Below are 19,669 nucleotides of genomic sequence, written 5' to 3' on the forward strand. Positions count from 1 at the left end.
TCTTTCACACGAGTTCGAGTGAGCAGTAGGTATCTTTTCATGCGGTCTAAGTCGACAATTCGCGTTGTGCGAGGTAGCAATTTCTAGTGTCTCCCGGTGGGGAGCCGCGGAACCGGTTTCCAACCGCAGGAGATCGCTCCGTTGGGGGTGAGGTGAGATGAGACGAGATAGAGGCACCGCTGTTCGATGGATCGATAGGAAAGCTGTTTCATCGGACGAGACGCGAGATAGAGATATATACCTAGGTATATATAGGTACGTAATCGTTGCAGTGTTTGTATGCGCGTTTTTTCATTCAGTCGAATTCGATCTATCCACCTACTTACTCATACCATATCTTCGCATTCTCTTTCCTCCGTTTCATTCGCATCTCTTCTTCTTATGATTAAGTAATTATAAGAGAATCCATATCTCCTAGTACACTTAGACAATCAATACTTCCTACCACGTGAACGGCCATCCCACCTAGTCCGCTACCCCGGATTGGGGGTTCTCAAGGTGAGAAGTGAGGCGAGAGGAGAGGCCAATACGACGCTGGAGGGCCATCGACCCAGATATAACACGCATACACACGCCCATTACTTGACGCGCGCATTACATCCCACATACATGTATGTGCATACATGCGTATCCGTACACATGAGAGAAGCTCACCTACCTACCCCGGTATGCGTGAGTAAACCAAGTTCCGCACAAACTTCCGCATCACAAACACCCGCCAACAACCATACCCTCACGATCAGAAGACGAATCATCAAGAAAGCGGTGATGAAAACCACGATCCACCCCCTCCGCCCAGAAACGCGAAACAAGTCTTACCAACCATATCAACCTTACCTATCAATCCCCTCCCCTGAACACAAACAAACTACGCGTCCCCGAAGCCGAATCTCAACCCGCGTCCACACGGACCGAATCTCGGCACCGAACACAATTGGCCATCCACCCCTCTCCCATTCCCTTCCCAGCCAAGCCTGTGAAACGGGGAACAAGCCCGTATACCTGTTGGTTCTCCCATCCCCATCCCCAATCTCTGCCCTACATACATACCAACAACCTTGAACAAACCCATGCAGTACATATGTACAAACATAGGTACACATATACCCAACCAGGCCTAGCGCATACGACCCGCGCATGCACATCGGTACTGTGCTTCCTCTAGGGCGGAAGCACTTTGCGACGAACGGGTCCTCCATTCCGCGTCCTTACCCCTCTGCCTTCCGATCTGGAGTTCCGCATCCGGAGTCGTACATACATACGCAATACGTACCTAGCTAGCTAGGGCTTTTTTTTGTTTGCTTTTTAATATGACATGATAGGGCTGGATGAAGGCCTGAACTTATCACCTATCTCCGCTTGCTACTGGGCGGCAGCGTAATTCGATGAAATCATGTTGATTCGAATAGAACGGCTTTTTAGTGCTATGCATTAATACTATTATAACTAATATATCGATGAATTTGTTTGAAGTAGAAGGTAGGTAATAGTAGGTACCTAGATAGATGTGCCATTACGCTTATTGTATCCGCCTAGAAGGATATCCAATCATTCCGTGTCAGTGTTGGCAATTTGATTACAAGGTCGCCTCTGTTTCTCTAAAACGGCATTGGCTTAATTGCAAACAACTAAGTCCAACAGAACTTGAACCGCCCACATCAGACGAACTTGAAGAGCGCATTGATATATAGGTAGTTATTATGTACACACAGCGACTGCTAAGCCGTAATTCCCATAAACTCGTAAATGGTGCAGGCACCATAGTTGTTGATTCCAACACTGTATCCAGGTCCCCACGGACCGGTAATGTCAATGCCAATGGCTTTCCCCTTAACGCCAAGCACGTGTCAAAATCGTGAAATGTGCTGATGCGTGCTTTTTTTATCTGCCTAGACTCCAAAATCGAGTAAGGATCAAAATAAGTATGGGTTTAAAGATGCCATCTCCGAATCCGGATTGAAATAGTCCTTTCGCGATGACACCCGTTAAATTTGTCATTCTTTGTGTAAGCCAACTAACTCCATCGCGATGTAGTATGCGAGCAAATATGAGTGTATGAGTGATATGTGGCAGTTATATATGCGTAAAATGATGCTGGTCGTTATCGGTCGGTAGGTAGGTGGACTTAAATGAGCGAAATATATGGCAAAAGATTAAGACTTCATCAACCTAAGATGTAGATCCGTTCAGCTGCTCCGTTGACTTGGAGATCGGCTTGATACCGTCCATATCTTGAACTCCTTCATCCTCCATCTCTACAACGTTCTGCCTAGAGGGGCCCTTAGAGTCCTGCTTGGAAGGGCTCTTAGAAGTTGACGCACCCCTTCGCATCGTCATTGGGCGAAAACTGCGCGACTTGGTGGGTTCGGACGAGTCGTCGGGACCTTCGGCGAGAACGCGTGCCATCTCTTTGTCGGCCATCTCCTTCGTCTGTGCTAGTCGCGCTTTGATCTTCTCGACTTCATCGGTGCAGTCTCCATCTCGAAGGAATTGATGTGCCCCATGTTCACACATGCCTTGGACAAACTCGAGGCCCCTATCGAGGTCTTCCCAGATATCACCCTTGTCTTGGAACGAGCCTAGTCCGCCGTTAAGTCTAGACATTCGCAGGTTCATTCTACCAGGCGCCATGTTTCGTAATCCCATCTGTCGAGTGCTCACGAAACGCAATCTAGGTTCTTCCGACTCATCTTGAGCTCTAAGGGGCGCAGCCTTGATGTCGGCGGCGAGTAGGCTATCTCTAGGATTCAGATCGTTGTTACCTCCGCCGTTGCCTTCATCATCGTCATCCTCTTCGTCGGGCATCTCCAACTCAGCCATACGCCTGATACGAGCAACCTTGGCGGCCATCTTAGCCTTGCGCATAGCGTTCCTTTGCATCGATACGAACTTAACCAACTCTTCAAAGAACGACTGCACATAGCTGTCATAATAGACAATAATCATATTCCGTGATCTGTATTTTTGGACGGTATTCTCATTACTGATCATAGAATCTGTCTTCTGCTTCTTGCGGACCGTTGCGCGCGCTCGACGTTGTGCAGTTGCCATTACTTCCTGGCGCTGTATCGATACCTTAGAACGAGGTTCGCTTACGGGACTCGAAGGTACCTCGGCACCGGTACCGTCTCGTTTTTGAGCATTGGGTCGCGTCAGAGGGGGCGGTGTCGTGGAGCGTGTAATATCAGCTGGATTGATGGGAGGACATTCATCTCGCGGCTTCAAAGATTCGGTGGACCCCCGATTCCTCACTGACTTCGCGGAAGATCGCGGCCGGTTCTCGGGCAACAGAGCCAGATCCTGCTGGCGTTGGTCGATTTGTCCATTAAGCTCCTCCAGACGTTTTACCCAGTCGGGGATATTGTTGATTAACGATTTTAACGAGTCTACCGACATTTTAGATATGGAAAGATGGTCGTTTGTCTGCGATTGATGCTATGAAGAACCGAGTGGTCGGTCGTATCCCGGCATCTGATTATTATTCAAGGTTGAGGAACCAGGTGAGAAGGTGAGAAAAGCAAATAGCTAGGTAACCGTTAAATTGGATGTTCCAAGAAAGGCATCAATCAAAAAGTAGTTGGCATTTAGTTGAGCCAAGTATGCAGCGCGGACGCGGACGCGGGCAGCTACTCGGTAAACTCGACGATACACTACAATTTAGGGCCTTAAGAGGCCTATTTCATCCGTACGAAGTATCCAAAGTATTAGCCAATTATAAATCGGGTTGTCGGCACAATATAGATAATAGAAGAGCTCGATCAATTGCTCTTCAGATTCAGGCGGATATGGTGGGGAGAAAGAATGGTTGTAATGGCTGTGAGACGGGAAGGAATCGGATCGAGTGGAAATAGAGATGATATCGAGAAAGGAAAGATTATGAGAATTGAGAATTGCCCAAGCCTAAGGTTGTGGGGTACTAGACATTGTTCAAGGTTGGTCCTGCTACGGTACACTGTTACATTTACCTAGATGTAGCTTCGTAACTTCGGTACGTACTACGTAGCTAGAGTGGCAGAGTGGGCGTTAGCTGGCCGCGGCAGGCACTACAATTATTAAAATATGATTATTTGAGTACTGATGTATCCAAGTACTCTCGTAGATATATCTAAGACCAGGGATAGCGGTAAGGAAGACCCTTGTAGACTGCGTGCAAGTGTACGGCGGTACAAACCTACTCTTTTAACGGATTTGGTCGGCGACTAATAAACAAGCTCCCGTGGCGGTTTATTAAAAAAACGACCTTGCAACTTGCTCACCTGGGCAAGACTGGCAGGAGTGGCAGGAGTGGCAGGACTAAGAGGACTGGAAGGACTGGGCAAGAAAGGATGTTCAACTTATTTTAGAGATCTGGTTCCACGGGTGGATAATCAGATTGATACAGATTGATTCGCATGGAAGAAACCAATCTACTCGGGTCACACACACATACACACAAAACTCAACGAAGGAGCCGAGCTGCGATGTTCTTTTGTCACCTTGTTCGGTCTTCGGTCTGAAAGGGGAACATTTATATGATTTGTTTTTTGTCTTTCAATCTTTACAGAAGGAAAACTTAATGGGAGGGTGGTCAACACGGCCCGAAAAGTTACCTTCTAAGGTATCAAGTAACGCGATTCCCATTCTGGATCCATGAATTTGACAGCACTTGAAGGTAACGTCTCTAAACATGTTTCTATTGGCATTTGCAAGTTCATTGGCCTACACGAGTCAGGCCTTTTTCAGAAGAGTCTTACGATTAAAAAAACATTCGGATCTGGTCGGATTATTGATGCTACGACAAATGATCCAAATGACCAATATCATGAAGATGTAATCCGGTCGCATTTGCCTTGACGGCCAACAGGGCAAACGCAAGCCTGGAAATGCAATGCCCATTGGCGGCAATCGACGAACGATGAACAGAGTTTTAGCTAAGATGCATGTCACTTCGCGTAGGACCGCTTTTAGCGGTTGTAGCCATAGCGGGAGTGGCTGGAAGTAAGCTAAAAGCTGGGGGCGCGATGGGGTCTATGCGAAGCGGGCAGCGGACAGCGGGCAAAGCGGGAATAGCCTTGTGTAGCAGTGCACCATAGTACAATCCACTACGATGTACCTACTACTCAACATTGAAAGCATTACAGCGCACGTATGGAGGTACTGTATGTATGAATGAAATCTAGAGGAAGTTGGAGGGTGATCGGAGATGCAGCTCCTGATTTGGATGTGGATGGAATGCGCTGGCTTGCATCGTTAATACGTAGTTACTGATCAGCAATCATGCTTATCCGTATACATGTCTCGGCAAGTGAAATATATAGAGTTAAAGGCTGACGATGACTTCAACTTTGTTTGAATGTCCAACATCGGATGGATGTTTAACGTTGTCCAGTGGTAGGTACTAAAACTAAAGCAACTAATAGATTCAGAAGTACTGGTACCTCAGGTAATACAAAGTTCACCTATAAGGTTCAACGTTATATTATCAATGTCGATATCCGCTTATATTCGGTACATAGACCTAAACTCGACTTCTCATAGGCTCATACGTGTTAGCCACCCCCAATTGTCCAATGGATTCTACAAACAACTTTGGAACGCGCATAGTCGACACTGGGCATTGCATATACCTACATGAATAAAGCGGTGAATATATGCAGCATATATCATACTTATCCAATCCTTTTCCTCTTCTTTCATATTCTGATCAGATTGGCTTATGCCTGAAACATCACCTGGCAGTTGAAGAAGACCCCGCTCGCGAATCCGAGGATTCCAGACTTTGCCATGATTATTCAACGTTTGCTTACGACGCTCGAATGTGTGTCTTTGACTTAACGATCGTGTGTTTAGTTTATTACCTGCCTACCAATGGAAGTACCTAGGTACGTATATGTGTGTTGTTAAGGAGGAACAGAGCTAGGGACCCTGTCACCATAGAGGAGACTCTAGCTTACTTACAGAACACAGACAGCAGACAGATAATTATGCCTAGTATATTCCCCATTCTTTTTCAACCAAATATAGGATATGAGAAGGCAACTAGATCATTTATGATAGTTGTATGGGGTTGACCTCCGGCTTGACTGCTTGAGCATGTCAGCTTGTGGATCTTCAACAATGCAAACACTACCCACAATAGTTACTCCTATCACCGATCGTATGTATTGGAGAGAATACGATATATCATACACAGGGGCTGGCGTTCCACAAATGCAGAATGCGGAATGCAGATAAAACCCTAATAGTCTTCGCACAGCATCTGTGCAGTAAGATTTTGTCCTAGTGTCGTCAACATCAGGTTATGATCGTTGAGAACTCCTGCCTGCTGACATCACCCGAATCGAGTTTAGCCAGCTCGTTCGATGCTGCAGATGCGGTTGCAAATGCTGTACGACCCACGAAGGAGTTCATCTGAGCCCCGTAGGCGCTTCTTCAACAACAGATCGCGATTGCTAGAGGAGACTTTTTAACGTTGATCGAGCGGAGATGAGCGACCTATTTTTCAACGCCCAGCCTCGTCGTACTGCGTAAAAAATTCATACTGTCAGGACAGTGCTCAAACTAGACAAGAGCGGTCAAAACTGAACTGAACTGCCCTGACTGCCCCCCTCTTCTTCTCCACCACCTCCCCCTTCCGGACGGACCCCGGCCTCGAACACGTGGAAAAGTCGTGATGGTGCCCCTTGACCCCTACTAGGTAGCCTGAATAACTTCGATTCCCAGTCCCCTTCGAAATGGAAGCATCTTTTTTCTTCTTTTACCCCCACTTTCAACCTCTAGTACTAAAACATCATCAGATGGATAAGATCCGAAATCTCGTCATTCAAGGGTCCGGCTCGTAATTAGGATCATGCATCAGGTCACGGAGGTAAGGGGGGTTTCTCATCCATACAGTATTCTACCATGTGCATTGTGCATACACACAACATCTCCGAAACATTAGATTCTACCCACTCGGACGTTCGAAGAAGACTGGAATAATTCAAAGCGCAGCGAAAAAACACATGTCTGTGGCGGCCTCAACCACAATGGCCCCCAAGATCCCCCACGTGTGGTGGTTAATCACATCCCAGGGTTTCAGCCGTTAAGTTTCAATAGGTAGCACTATGGCAAATTCACGATCAGAGCTCAGTAATTTAAGAGAAACCCATTCCACCCCTTTTTGACTCTTCCACTATGAGCTCCACGAGGTCACATGCCTGAATGTGGAAATGCGTAGTAACATCCATACCTAGTAGGTAACAAGGTAGAAAGCCGAAAACAAGGAAAAGCAATCGGTTGAGATCTGCTTACTACCTGCCAAAGTCTCGTATATACATACATATGTACCACCTACCTAAGCCATCCGCGGTCAGTATTTTCGAATGTGTCAGAGCAAGCCAGGATCATATCGTAGTTTCTTCCGGGAGCAAGATCGGCAGAGGGTTTAAATTCGAGGTTGCGGCATTCGGACCGCAGATAGGTAGGATTGCCATGTGGTCGGCTCGGCAAGGGACGTCCCTTTCTATCACATCACACCAGATCCTATCGTATCACACTCGAGGCACACACATATACGCGCCGGCCCTGACGCGCTAGGCAGGTCGCTCAGATGAGCCTCATGAGGGAATTACCGGGCTGAGTTAGATTGAGCGCGGCAATCTTGCAACGCCAAGACATCATCTAATAGTTCCCGTCTCCGTTCCCGTTCCTGTACCTAGGTAAGTTGGGGGTAGCACACCGGCACGACGCGAACCGCCGTCATCATCACTATCGAGTGTACTACATACTGCATGTAAGGGCAGGAACCCATTTCCCGAGCCGTCAGCGTAAGCAATAGAGCGGCCATTAGAGCAAGAAGGTATATATTTATATTCAGTTACCTACGTAGGTAAATTTTATCGCGACAGCTAGACCTCACTTCCTACCTATTCCCCCATCTCAACGTAGGTATTTCTTTCCTCATCCCCCCTCCCAACTACGGCCACACCTCAACCTTCTCCCACCCATCCCGTATACTCCCGCCCCGCGTCGTAGACTCCGTCTTCCCACCCCCGACAAACGTATACAACCACCTCCTCGGAGCCTCCGGATCGCTCAAATCAGCCTGGTCCAGCTCATCCGGGACAATAACCACGACTCTAAAATTCCCCCTCGCAACCTCATCCTCCAAATCCCCCACCTTCTGCCCAAGCCCCAACCTTCCATCCTTAACCGGCAGCGCGACCGGCGTTCCCGGCGGCGGGTTCCGGAACGTCCCTCGCATCTGCGGACTCAAGTTTCCGAAATGCGCCGTGACCTCGCGGCCGAAACTCCACAGCCTGCCGTCCGCAGGCTCCGACCCGGCGTTTTTCCTCCTCCGCATGCGCGCGCGGAGTTTCGTGATCACCTGTCTGCCCTCAGCCGAGCCCTCGATGTCCGGGGCGAGGACCCACGCCTTCCCTCTGACGCGCCACTGCGTGCCTTTCTCCCTCGCCCAGAACACAGCTTCAACAGGCGCGCCGCCCCCCGATCCCCTAAGCAGCCCCTCGTTCGCGCCGTCATCGGCGTCCACGTCGAATAGCTCTGCCATCTTATCCATGCGGCAGTCCGTAGTCAGCGTCAGGAAGTCGCTTTCGTAGATATCCGGGTTGAGCTCGGCCTCGTTCTTAGGGTTCACGGGTAAGTCCGCGAACAAGCCGCGGAAGACGCACGTACGGGTCCGCGGCGCGTACGCGAGGCCCGTGAGGGAAGAAGTTTTGCGGACTGTGGCGAGGCTGAATTCCGGAGACGGCATTGTCTGTACGTGGTCCAGAAAGAGCTTTCGCCAAGGCGCCGGGCCTAAAGTAGATACCGTAGCCATTGTGCGACGGGTGATAGGTTCGTAGGCCAGGTGAAATGCGATCTGTGCTAGCCGTGAAGATGATGAGATAGTACTTAGTCGGCGGACGAAGCGCTGCATCAGTTTGAAAAAAACGAGTGGTCGCCCCCTTTAGGCGGTGGTGTGATATTGGAGAAGTGGATTTAGTCAGGTAGGAGGGTAGGCGGCTATGTCTAATAACGATGATTAAACACTTCTATTGGAGCGTCTCTAGAGGGGCTCTAGCACTTTTCGAGAGTAAACTGAAAAGTAGCCCTATGCCGTCATTACCCGAGCATTCCAATACCTCTAGGCTAGGTAGTATTTATAGCGCACCGTCACCATCTAACCTTAGTAGAATTAAACCACTAAACGCTAAGCCACCACACATCACGAAAAGACATAACGGAACAAAATAATAATTCAGATAATTCTATAATTAAATGATTCTATATACTAAACATACGTAGGTATATACGTATACACGTATACACATACACACACACACATATATATATATATATACGTATAATACATACCTATAATACATACAATACATACCTATACCCCTAACATACATACCTAGTACGTAATATGCCTACCTACCTACCTATACCTTATACGTAAATCATTCACTCATAAACGGCGTGAGCCTAATCAATGTCTAGTGTAGTGTTCCTACAAATATACGTCGGGTACCTAGTAGTTTTTGATAAACCTTTACGAAAGGAGACGATATGACTATCTAACTTTTATGCTCCTCGAAAACAAACCCTTATATCACAATCTTATAAGAAAGATTGTCTACGAACGTAAAGGCGCGAGTTGGCCATTACAATAGAAAGTATGTCTAATTTTCAACCAGACATGACCAAAGCGAGCAAGGCCATGCGGCAGTAAAGGCCATACCTCATCTATAATTATGTTAGCATGTCTTTCATTGTCACGATGGGTCTTCCGTAAGCACTCACTTGTCTGAAATAAGCTGCGCGTTGATCGTAATCAACCTCCTCCGCAACCTCCTCATTCCTAGGGAGAGGGTGTAGCACACGTGTCGTCTGCTTTGCATATTTGAGGGTTGCGTTGTCGATACGGTATGAGTTCTTGACTTTCTCATAGGCTTCGACGCTTGGGAAGCGCTCTTTTTGCACTCTCGTGCAATACAGCACGTCGCTCCTAGATAGAATCTCTGGTGTGAGCTCTTCGGACTCACAAAGCAGCTGCCCAGATTCTTTTAGCAGGCTGCGAACCTCGGCCGGAAGTGCCAATGATTTTGGCGCAACAAGCTGAACCTGGACTTGATAATGTCGCAATAAGTACACCAACGAATGCACTGGCCGTCCGTAAAGAAGGTCACCTATGAAGGTGATCGTCAAGCCCTGTACAGTACCAAGCTCTTCACGAATCGTGAAAAGGTCGAGGAAAGCTTGAGTGGGATGTTCCTTGCTTCCATTCCCACCATTGATGATAGGAACCTTGCTATACTTCTTCGCTACATCCACCGACGACTCTTCAGGGTGGCGCAGTACAATGGCGTCTCCGTAACATTCGAGCGTCCTGAGCGTATCTTGAAGAGTCTCTCCTTTCTGAACAGATGAATGTGTCGGTGTTATTGCGATGGTCCTGCCACCTAGGCGTTGCATAGCGGCGTCGAAAGATGCCGAGGTGCGCGTCGACGGTTCATAAAACATAGTGCAAAGCACGCGACCACGCAAAATATTGAGAACGCCCTCCCTGTCAACGCCGAGGCGCATCTCTTGGGCCACCGTGAACAGTAAATGAAGATCGGACCTTGTGTATTGCTTAACAGAGAGAACATGCGCACTTTTAAATGCGGAAGGCTGCATGAGAAGGTCATGCAGGGAATCAACAAAAGGCGCTCGCGCAGGACCTGGCAAACCAAACTCATCCAAGGCGGGCGCACTTCGCGAGGTAGGGCGTACCGTATCTACCTCGCTATCAGCTAGCCGCGGAATACCCGCTGGCTTACCAAGGCTTGAAAGGCGTCGGGCACGGAGAACGTCGAGCGGGTGCGATGGTTGAGGGATCGACTTCATAGGCGGCGACAAAGGTGTAGGCAGACTGCCATGAGTAGACATATCATTCCCAAGTGGGCTGATCGGAATGATTTCTCCATCGAGGCAGACGGTCTTGTTGTTAAAAGTAACCCTTTGAACTGCCCCGCGCATGGTCTTGCCAGCGAATGGCGACCAGGACGATGTTCTCGGTACAGTGTATGGGCGGTCAATTTCAACTTCAACAGAGGTTCCAACTTGCTCGTGGAGTTCGAATATCTCCTTCGGATTATCGTAAAGACGTGTCTTCACGTCGTCAATTGTCAACCTGCCTTCTGTGACAGAGGTCAACAAAAGAGGTAAAGCATCAGCGATACCGACTGTGGGGTCCGCGATGTCTACCGAATTTGCATCAGATTGCATGTGGCGCGCAAGCTGGTAAGGAAGGCTGCCAATGGAGAACACATCTATCGTGCTGAGATGATCCCAGAGTGCCTTTTGGTCTTCAGGATCGGGAAGACATTGGCACTCAGGGAAATCCTTTCGCGACAAGTACAACGAATAAACCGATACATCGCAAGTAACGTTTAAGCCTTTCTGCTTGCTTAGGGAAATAAGACGGATGTCTTCCTTGGTCGTAACACTTGTAACGTGGATGCGCCTATTGTGGAGACTCGCAAGCAGCAAAATAGAGGCGAGGTCTGTTGTTTTCGCATCGGTCAAGATGGGCTTGTGAATGGGCCATGAATCAAAGTGCGCGGTGACCGCCGTAACCTTGCTGATATTATCTGACAGATGATTGAACGGTATGAAGAGCGATCCGACTTCGCCTGTCACCTGGCTGATCTGGTCGGAGTTGTTGGAGGTGGCTGTGACGGAAAAGTTGTAATCGCAATAACCGCCGCGCTTGCTGCTTTGTTGAGCAATCTTCAATGTCCTCGCATCAGTAATAGCACCTTCAACGCCCATGGGCATGATTCTTATCATGCTGAAACCGGAGGCAATTGAAGCTCTGGTAACGGCCTGTAGATCGTGGCTACCCTGAGTACCAATTCCAGGTACAAAAGCGGCGATATTGATCAATCCTGGTAAGACGATGGTACGATGACTTGTCTGATAATCGCGATTGCTAATTTCTAGCTCGAAATGTCTTGCAATTGCCTCAATGAGGATCTTCGCGTTCTTGACATTTGTGACCAGCGGGATCTGGTAATCCACGGCCATTCGTCGAGTCTGGTATCCCTTGCTCATATAATTGGCAGGTCGACGGTACTTATTGTTAGATGGCAAGTTAATATAGAGATTGATCATATTCTTTGCCAAATGTTGCGTGAGCGAGAACTCGGATCTTTGGTCGTCTTCCTCGTTGCTGAGGACCTCCAGGAATTGGACGGGAATACCATGTTCCTGAAGGAAATCAGCAGTACCTGCAGTAGCGAATAGCTTATATCCCATTTTCTGCAATTTCTCAACCGATGGAAGCATCTCCTTTTTGTCTTTGTAAGAGCCAATCGATAACAGGATGTTACTCTTGGGGATCTTGAAGCCCGTTGACATCAGCGCTTTAAGATACGCCTCATACTTGTCCATACCGAAACAAGCAACCTCTCCAGTCGAAGCCATCTCCACGCCCAACACTGGGTCGGCCCCGGAAAGTCTCGAGAAACTGAATTGTGGAACCTTCACTCCGATACAATCCGGCTGCAAAGTGGTTGGTGGGTATTCCGTGAAGGGAATCCCCATGATGGCCTTGGTTGCCATCTCAATTAGGTCAACCCCCATGACCTTTGATACGAAAGGGAATGAACGTGAAGCACGAACATTACATTCGATGACTTTGATGTCGTTGTCCTTTGCAATGAATTGAATGTTGAACGGACCCGTGACATTAAGTTTAGCACCAATCTTTCGCGTAGCCTCTTCGATACGTTGGATCGTGGTCGGTTCAAGATCTTGAGGCGGTAGTATAAGAGTCGCATCCCCGGAATGAACACCAGCATTCTCGACATGTTCGGAAATGACATGTCCAACCACAGTTCCGTTCTTAGCGATGGCGTCCATTTCAATCTCCTTAGCATTCTCGATATACTTCGTGATAACCACAGGGTGTTCACGTGACACCTCAACAGCTTGCTCAAGATATAACTCGAGATCCGCTTCTGAATACACCGTATTCATAGCAGCACCGGACAGGACGTACGAAGGTCGAACCAAGACTGGGTACGAGACCTTCCTACAAAAACTTTTAGCATCTTCAAAGCTAGTAAGTTCTTTCCACGTTGGCTGATCGACAGCAATCTCATCAAGCATACGAGAGAACTTATAACGATTCTCAGCCCTGTCGATCATTTCCGGAGAGGTTCCTAAAACCTTCACACCCGAACGAAGTAGTGGTAAAGCAATGTTATTAGGTGTTTGACCACCCATAGCACCCAAAACCCCACTAGCCGATTCCATTTGATAAATATCAAGAACCGTCTCTAGATTTATGTTCTCGAAATACAATCTATCCGCTTCGTCATAATCAGTCGAGACAGTCTCGGGGTTAAAGTTAACCATGATTGTCTTGAATCCGGACTCTCTAAGCGTGCGGATGGCTCTGACAGAGCACCAATCGAACTCCACCGACGACCCAATGCGGTAGACTCCTGATCCGAGAACCATTACGCCGTGGTCGTTGAAGTCGAGATCGTGTGTGGAGGAGTTGTATGTGAGGTAAAGGTAGTTGGTATAGGCGGGGAATTCAGCGGCGACTGTATCGATTTGTTTCACGTATGGCGTGATTCCGGCTTCGAGTCTCATACGTCTTACTGCTAGTTCGTTGGAATCCCAGAACTTTGCTAGTTGACGATCGCTGAATCCGAGGCGTTTTGCTTGAAGAAGCAGATCGATATGCTGCGAGATTTGGCTTGTATTGTACTTGGCCATTTCTTTGCTGAATTGGCTTAGACCCATGAGTTTGTGCAGGAACCATTTATCAATCTTAGTGAGTTCCCAGATCCTATCTACTGAATATCCAGCGTGCATAGCATTTGCAATAGCGAAGAGACGTTGGTCAGATGGAGTTTGCAGCTCGTCGTCGATTGACATGAGAGCTTTCGTTTCGCCAAAGCCAAGGTTGTGGAAATCGATGGCTCGGATTGCCTTTTGGATAGCTTCTTCGAATGTCCTTCCAATGCTCATAACCTCACCAACGCTTTTCATTGATGATCCAAGTTGTGTAGATACTCTTGTGAACTTCTTCAAATCCCATCGGGGCATCTTGACGACGACGTAATCCAATGACGGCTCGAAGCAGGCACATGTTACTTTCGTGACCGAGTTCTTAATTTCCTTCAACGGGATCCCTAGTCCTAACTTGGCAGCGGTGAAGGCGAGTGGGTATCCGGTTGCTTTAGATGCGAGAGCGGATGATCTTGAAAGTCTTGCGTTGACTTCGATGATGCAATACTCCTTTGAAAATGGGTTTAGGGCATACTGAATGTTACACTCTCCAACTACACCTAGATGACGGATAACATTGACTGCTGTCGTCCGTAGCATGTTATAGTCTTCATCAGACAATGTCTGCGATGGCGCGACAACGATCGAGTCGCCTGTGTGAATACCAAGAGGGTCAAAGTTCTCCATGTTGCAGACGGTGATGCAATTATCTTGGGCATCCCGCACAACCTCATATTCGATTTCCTTCCAGCCTTTCATACTTCGTTCGATTAGAACCTGCGGGCTTGCCGCTAGAGCCTTATTGCAGAGATCCAGGAGTTCAGCTTCGTTGTTGGCAAAGCCGCTGCCCAGCCCACCCAGAGCATAAGCAGCCCTGACGATAACAGGAAAGCCAATGTCCTTCACAACTCGCATTGCTTCATCTACGCTGCTAGCAGAGGCAGATTTGGCACACTTCTCGCCAATTGAGTCCATGCTGCGGGCAAATAATTCTCGGTCTTCCGTTGTAATAATCGTGTCAATAGGAGTGCCTAGCACCTTGACGCCGAGGTCTTCAAACTCATCCTTAAGTTGAATGCCAACTTGCAGAGCAGTTTGGCCGCCAAATGTAACATATATTGCGTCCGGCCGCTCATGAACGATGACTTTGCGGACAAACTCGGCTGTAACGGGGAGGAAGTAGACTTTATCGGCGAGACCCTTCGAGGTTTGGATCGTCGCAATGTTAGGATTGATTAGGACGGTGTAGATACCTTCTTCCTTCAAAGCCTTGATGGCTTGGCTTCCTGAGTAGTCGAATTCGCCTGCCTGTCCAATACTCAGGCCACCGCTTCCAAGGACTAGAATCTTCTTGACGCTGACACGAGGATGCAACCTCTCATTTTCTTCAGTAGTGCCTCCAGGAAACTTAACCGGAGATTCAAGAAGTTCTGGGTTCTTGGCACAACTGACGATAGTATTGATAAAAACGTCGAATAGAAATTCTGTATCGCGAGGACCCGGTGTACTTTCCGGGTGAAACTGTACACTGAAGTACGGCTTGCTGACATGCATGATACCTTCATTGCTGCCATCGTTGGCATTCACAAACAGTTCCTTCCATTCTTCTGGGAGGGATCCGGCATCAACCGCGAAACCGTGATTCTGAGAAGTAATGTGACATTTTCCGGTTACCATGCTTGTGCAGGGGATATTGTGTCCTCGGTTGCCAAACTTCATCTTGGCAGTCTTCGCACCGGCAGCTTGGGCAAGTAGTTGGTGTCCAAGACAAATACCAAATACCGGCGTACGGTTAGCCTTCATCGCCTTGGCAATCTGCTCTACGGGTTCGTGCATGACGGCCGGATCACCTGGGCCGTTCGAGATGAAAAGACCGTCATACTCCTCTCCGGCGCCATTTGCAAAGTCATGATTCCATGGACACACGAGAACTTCGATTCCTCTGTTTAAGAAACACCTGAGTTGGTTATTTTTCATGCCAACATCTAGGCAGAGTACGCGAAGAGGACGTCCTGAAGGATGTTTGAGCGCGGAAGATGGAACCGGCTTATAGAGCTGGGGCTGTTTGATAGAGACTGGAAATCTATGAGTATACGAAGACGGATACTTTGTCTATGGGGGCACTCACCCTCAGCCACAAGGTTCTTCGTGTTAGGATTGACCCAGTCGATCGAATCGAAGTGCGATTTCCAGTCTTGCTTAATTTGATGATTCACAGTGCCATTGACACCGTTGGTTGTTCCATTTGTCAAGCCTTGCTTTTGCAACAACATTCTGCCTAGCATACTACCTTCTTGTCGAATACGTTCTGTCAGAGCCCTAGTATCGACGCCATACATAGCAGGGACACCCTGCTCTTTTAACCATGTTCCCAGGGAGGAGGTCGCGAGGAAGTGTGAGAAATCTTCGCCAGCGTAGGAAGACACGACGAGACCGGCGATATGGATTTGAGAAGACTCGAAATGTGCGGGACGGTCACGAAGTAATTCGTCCATCGTCTCCCTAGAAGGGACACCGTAGTTCCCCACGAGAGGGAATGTGATTACAAGAATCTGTCCACGATACGAAGGGTCTGTTACCGACTCTGGGTATCCTACCATACCTGTCTGGAAAACCAACTCTCCAGCGATGCTCTTCTTGGCACCAAAACTGTACCCCTGGTAGGAAGAGTGATCCTCGAGATCAAGGCACATAAGACCTTCATCCTCGGAGCCCACAATCCGCGCAGAGGCGGGCTCATAGTGTACGGAATCAACCATTTCGACTCGTAATGGCTATTAGCCGGTGGGGGACGTTGGTGTTAAAGTCGACTGGGAATGTTTAGAACAGTGCGATGAGAGGGGTTAATTGGAAGCAGCAACTAGGAAGCTCATAAGTAGAGCTTTCTAAGGCCGCAAAGAAGTAGTCAGTTCAGAATATCATGTCGTCGCAAAACTCAATTGACGATTGCAAGAGAATGTTTCCTACAAGATTCGACTCCGAAACTGAAGAGAAAAAAGTTTTAGCTCTGACCAAGAAATTTTCATCATTTTTTTTTTCAGTTCGTCCCTTCTATTTTCGTGCTACATACAAGCTCCCGCTTTGAATGGCTTGCGGGGCTACCAATTGTAATGCAATACGACGTAAGAGGTCCCCTGCAAAGGCCAATCAGCAGTGAGAATCTCGAATTAAGCATTAGTTCACCAGGGCCTTTCCTTTTACGGTCGCGCGTATAACCCAAACTCGATCTTTGACCTACCTTTTTCTTGTCATCCGATAAATTATGTCATACCATAAAAGATTTCTCGAGTCCACTACCTATTGGGTACCTGGGTACCTACCTATGGAGGTGCTGTATTCTTTCTAATATTATATCCATATAGATATTTCAATAATAGAAGGTTCGTAAACTTCAATGAGACTTCTAAAGTACTGACATCTAGATCTACGTAGAAGCGCCGATGGCTTAGCGGGGTACAATATAAACTCTCCCGCATGGCTCCAGGTTAGCATCCCACCAAGCTCCAAAAGCCCCTCTCTTTTAAAAGACCTAGGTTATAACCTTAGAAAACACACAAATTAATCCATTTTCGAAGAAAGAAATCAATAGTCGAAATATAAAATCAATATATCTTCATCTCCTAGAGGCTTTGTATTACATATTTATATGTCAAACATTTATTCAAACTTATTAAGGTGGGACTGGAAGTTTTGTTTTGGAGGGAACTTAAAAAATAGGAGGTATGTGATCAATTGCCAGAATTGTCGAAGGAGCCTCAATTACCGGACCAATAAGCATTATATGAAAGCTCATTACCTGTTATCAAAAGTGAGAGATCTCAATTCTTAAATCTAGCTATGGATTTGATTATTCAAAATACTTTTTAAAAACATTTAGAAGTGCATATGGCTACCTACCTAGTAGGTACATGCTTACGTCATAGCATAGAAATTGGGCTCGTCACATTCTTCACTTTAACACCCTTCCCCGGCAAACCAGGGCGACAATGAAAGTCGCTATATTTTATACTAAGCAAGTCATTGGCTTATATTGACGATATTAAGCTATCAACGGTGCCCATGGCTATATAAGTACCAAAAGACGGAACTAGGTAGTTACCATTGACCTATTCGTTGGCTCAACGCTGTTACTACTTGTCAGGGAAGTTGGAAAGAGGGAGCTATGGTAGCAGTTAGCTCGCTATAAGCTCGCTATAGATCTCGCTAATCTTTCTAGAGAGCCTTCGGTCCCTTTTATATTCCACCACACACGTTACACAATTTACAGCTAGTACGCCGCTACCTCGATTCCTCCTCTCAACCCCTGACACTACTAGCTCTCGCGATACAATATATCTGTAGGACTCTAATGATCTTGTCACGGACGTGGTTTGGAAGATTGATGAAGTATGGTAGGTATTAGTGATCCTTGCATTATGGCGTAGATGAGCCTCTTCTTTGTGACGTAGGTACTTCTCGAATTCTTAGGTGGAAGCCGCTAAAGGAGTCGACTGGGCGGCTGGGTTAAAAGTGGTGAAAGCAACCTACCCTCTATAAAGTTCCAGGATTTAGTGTCCATGATAGTGAGGCCAAAAACAACACTTTGCGTTCGAAGTTCGTTTTCCATTTCATCCCCAATACGCCTACATCTCAAGAATAACTAGGTACTTACCTACATCTGATTGATAACTTGCCATACATTTGCCAGTTACTTGACGACTTTTGCGCGTATTGGAATAGCATTGTTCATCATAGGCCTGATACTTAGTTGCTTGCTTGTACCTACCTATAAACTTGTTGCCTATCGAAATTATCTATATGGAAGGTAACTACACGTTCGTGTGAAGATCAATAGAAACGTAAGTTATATACCTAGTAGATAAGGTTATTACCACTTCACGTTTCCCATTTACCTAATATGATTTAAGCTTCTTAAGAATCTATACTCTGAGATAGAACTCATGGTATTCAATATAACGCACGCCCAAGTACCTACCCACCTAAGTATAGTACTTTACCGGTTCCGCATAAGAAAGCGCGTAATATCCCTTATAACCACAAGCGGCTTTCTAAGGCCTCCTGACCTGATAACCAGCAAATTCATCTTTCTATTGCTAGGAAATGATAACATATGTTGTGAGGAAACAAGAGTTGAGGTCGGCCAAGGAAACTAAAACTCCATGATATGGCACGATTTTGTTTAAACGAGTACTACGTACGTAAATGTGAACATAGGCATCCGCGGATGCCGACATTTAGATATTTAAGCTGCGTCTAAGGTGATTTCTAGCCCTGCTGTTGATTTCAGGTTTTAAACATACACGCAACATTCGAGGCGCAAGCCACCCACTACAGCGTACGCCCCCGTTCTTTGTGAAGGTCACCATTAGAGTCCGCTAGGCCGTAGTCGTAAAGCTCGATCCTGGCATTATTTCATTGCTAACAGTCGATAATCTTTTTACCCCTCCCCTCCCCCTTTTGACTTCAAGGTTGCTAAGACGAGACGAGAGGATTTAAAGGTTGGCATATAAGATGACTAAGCTTATCTCTCCAATGAAGACTACTAGTTACAGTATTAAGGGTAATGCTTTTTTCAGAACATGAAGTTTTATGAGTGTCACTTAATTGAACTATTATCACGAATAGAATTGATCTCAACTTATGATGCTCTCGTTTTAAATAGTATGATATCGTATGGCTATATCCACATGTATGAATGCATTACTATTCATATATCTCCGGCACCAATGCTTAAGAAACGTGGGGTAGAAGATTAGAGTTAAAAAGTTATTTTGTGTGTGGTATGTCCTAAGGGTCTAGATGCAAGGGAGCATGCTCATCATGTGCCATCGTCGGCTATCCTCAGACTAGATGGATGTAACCTTAAAATCGTACTAATCAGGAAACTTGGACTCGAAGGTGGTTGAAGGAGCGG

The 19,669-nt window shown here is 47.0% G+C and overlaps 3 protein-coding genes across 3 annotated transcripts; all 3 read right to left on the bottom strand.

Moving 5' to 3' along the window:
• Positions 1-1,424: 1,424 nt before the first annotated feature.
• GGS22DRAFT_150635 (uncharacterized protein) lies at positions 1,425-3,987 on the bottom strand. Its single transcript, XM_047959336.1, has one exon. It carries the CDS (start codon positions 3,394-3,396, stop codon positions 2,170-2,172), a length of 1,227 nt encoding a protein of 408 aa, XP_047824170.1. The 5' UTR covers positions 3,397-3,987; the 3' UTR covers positions 1,425-2,169.
• A 3,819-nt stretch (positions 3,988-7,806) lies between these two features.
• Positions 7,807-9,137, bottom strand: GGS22DRAFT_150637 (pyridoxamine 5'-phosphate oxidase-domain-containing protein). Its single transcript, XM_047959337.1, has one exon. The coding sequence runs from the start codon at positions 8,897-8,899 to the stop codon at positions 7,937-7,939; it is 963 nt and encodes a 320-aa protein (XP_047824171.1). The 5' UTR covers positions 8,900-9,137; the 3' UTR covers positions 7,807-7,936.
• A 157-nt stretch (positions 9,138-9,294) lies between these two features.
• On the bottom strand, positions 9,295-16,738 carry GGS22DRAFT_150638 (carbamoyl-phosphate synth). Its single transcript, XM_047959338.1, has 3 exons — positions 15,884-16,738; positions 9,769-15,830; positions 9,295-9,711 (listed from the first exon to the last, which is right to left on the bottom strand). The coding sequence occupies exons 1-3, from the start codon at positions 16,512-16,514 to the stop codon at positions 9,655-9,657; spliced, it is 6,750 nt and encodes a 2,249-aa protein (XP_047824172.1). The 5' UTR covers positions 16,515-16,738; the 3' UTR covers positions 9,295-9,654.
• Positions 16,739-19,669: the final 2,931 nt, after the last annotated feature.

Source organism: Annulohypoxylon maeteangense (genome assembly GCF_022496945.1).
Source record: "Annulohypoxylon maeteangense strain CBS 123835 unplaced genomic scaffold GGS22scaffold_1, whole genome shotgun sequence".
Classification (NCBI taxonomy): Eukaryota; Fungi; Ascomycota; class Sordariomycetes; order Xylariales; family Hypoxylaceae; genus Annulohypoxylon; species Annulohypoxylon maeteangense.

Coding starts and splice junctions, on each gene's coding strand:
- GGS22DRAFT_150637 (XM_047959337.1), bottom strand. CDS start 8,899: ATGCAGCGCTTCGTCCGCCGACTAAGTACTATCTCATCATCTTCACGG.
- GGS22DRAFT_150635 (XM_047959336.1), bottom strand. CDS start 3,396: ATGTCGGTAGACTCGTTAAAATCGTTAATCAACAATATCCCCGACTGG.
- GGS22DRAFT_150638 (XM_047959338.1), bottom strand. CDS start 16,514: ATGGTTGATTCCGTACACTATGAGCCCGCCTCTGCGCGGATTGTGGGC. Junction 15,831..15,883: donor GAAGAACCTTGTGGCTGAGG/GTGAGTGCCCCC, acceptor ATAGATTTCCAG/TCTCTATCAAACAGCCCCAG. Junction 9,712..9,768: donor GCGCAGCTTATTTCAGACAA/GTGAGTGCTTAC, acceptor ACATAATTATAG/ATGAGGTATGGCCTTTACTG.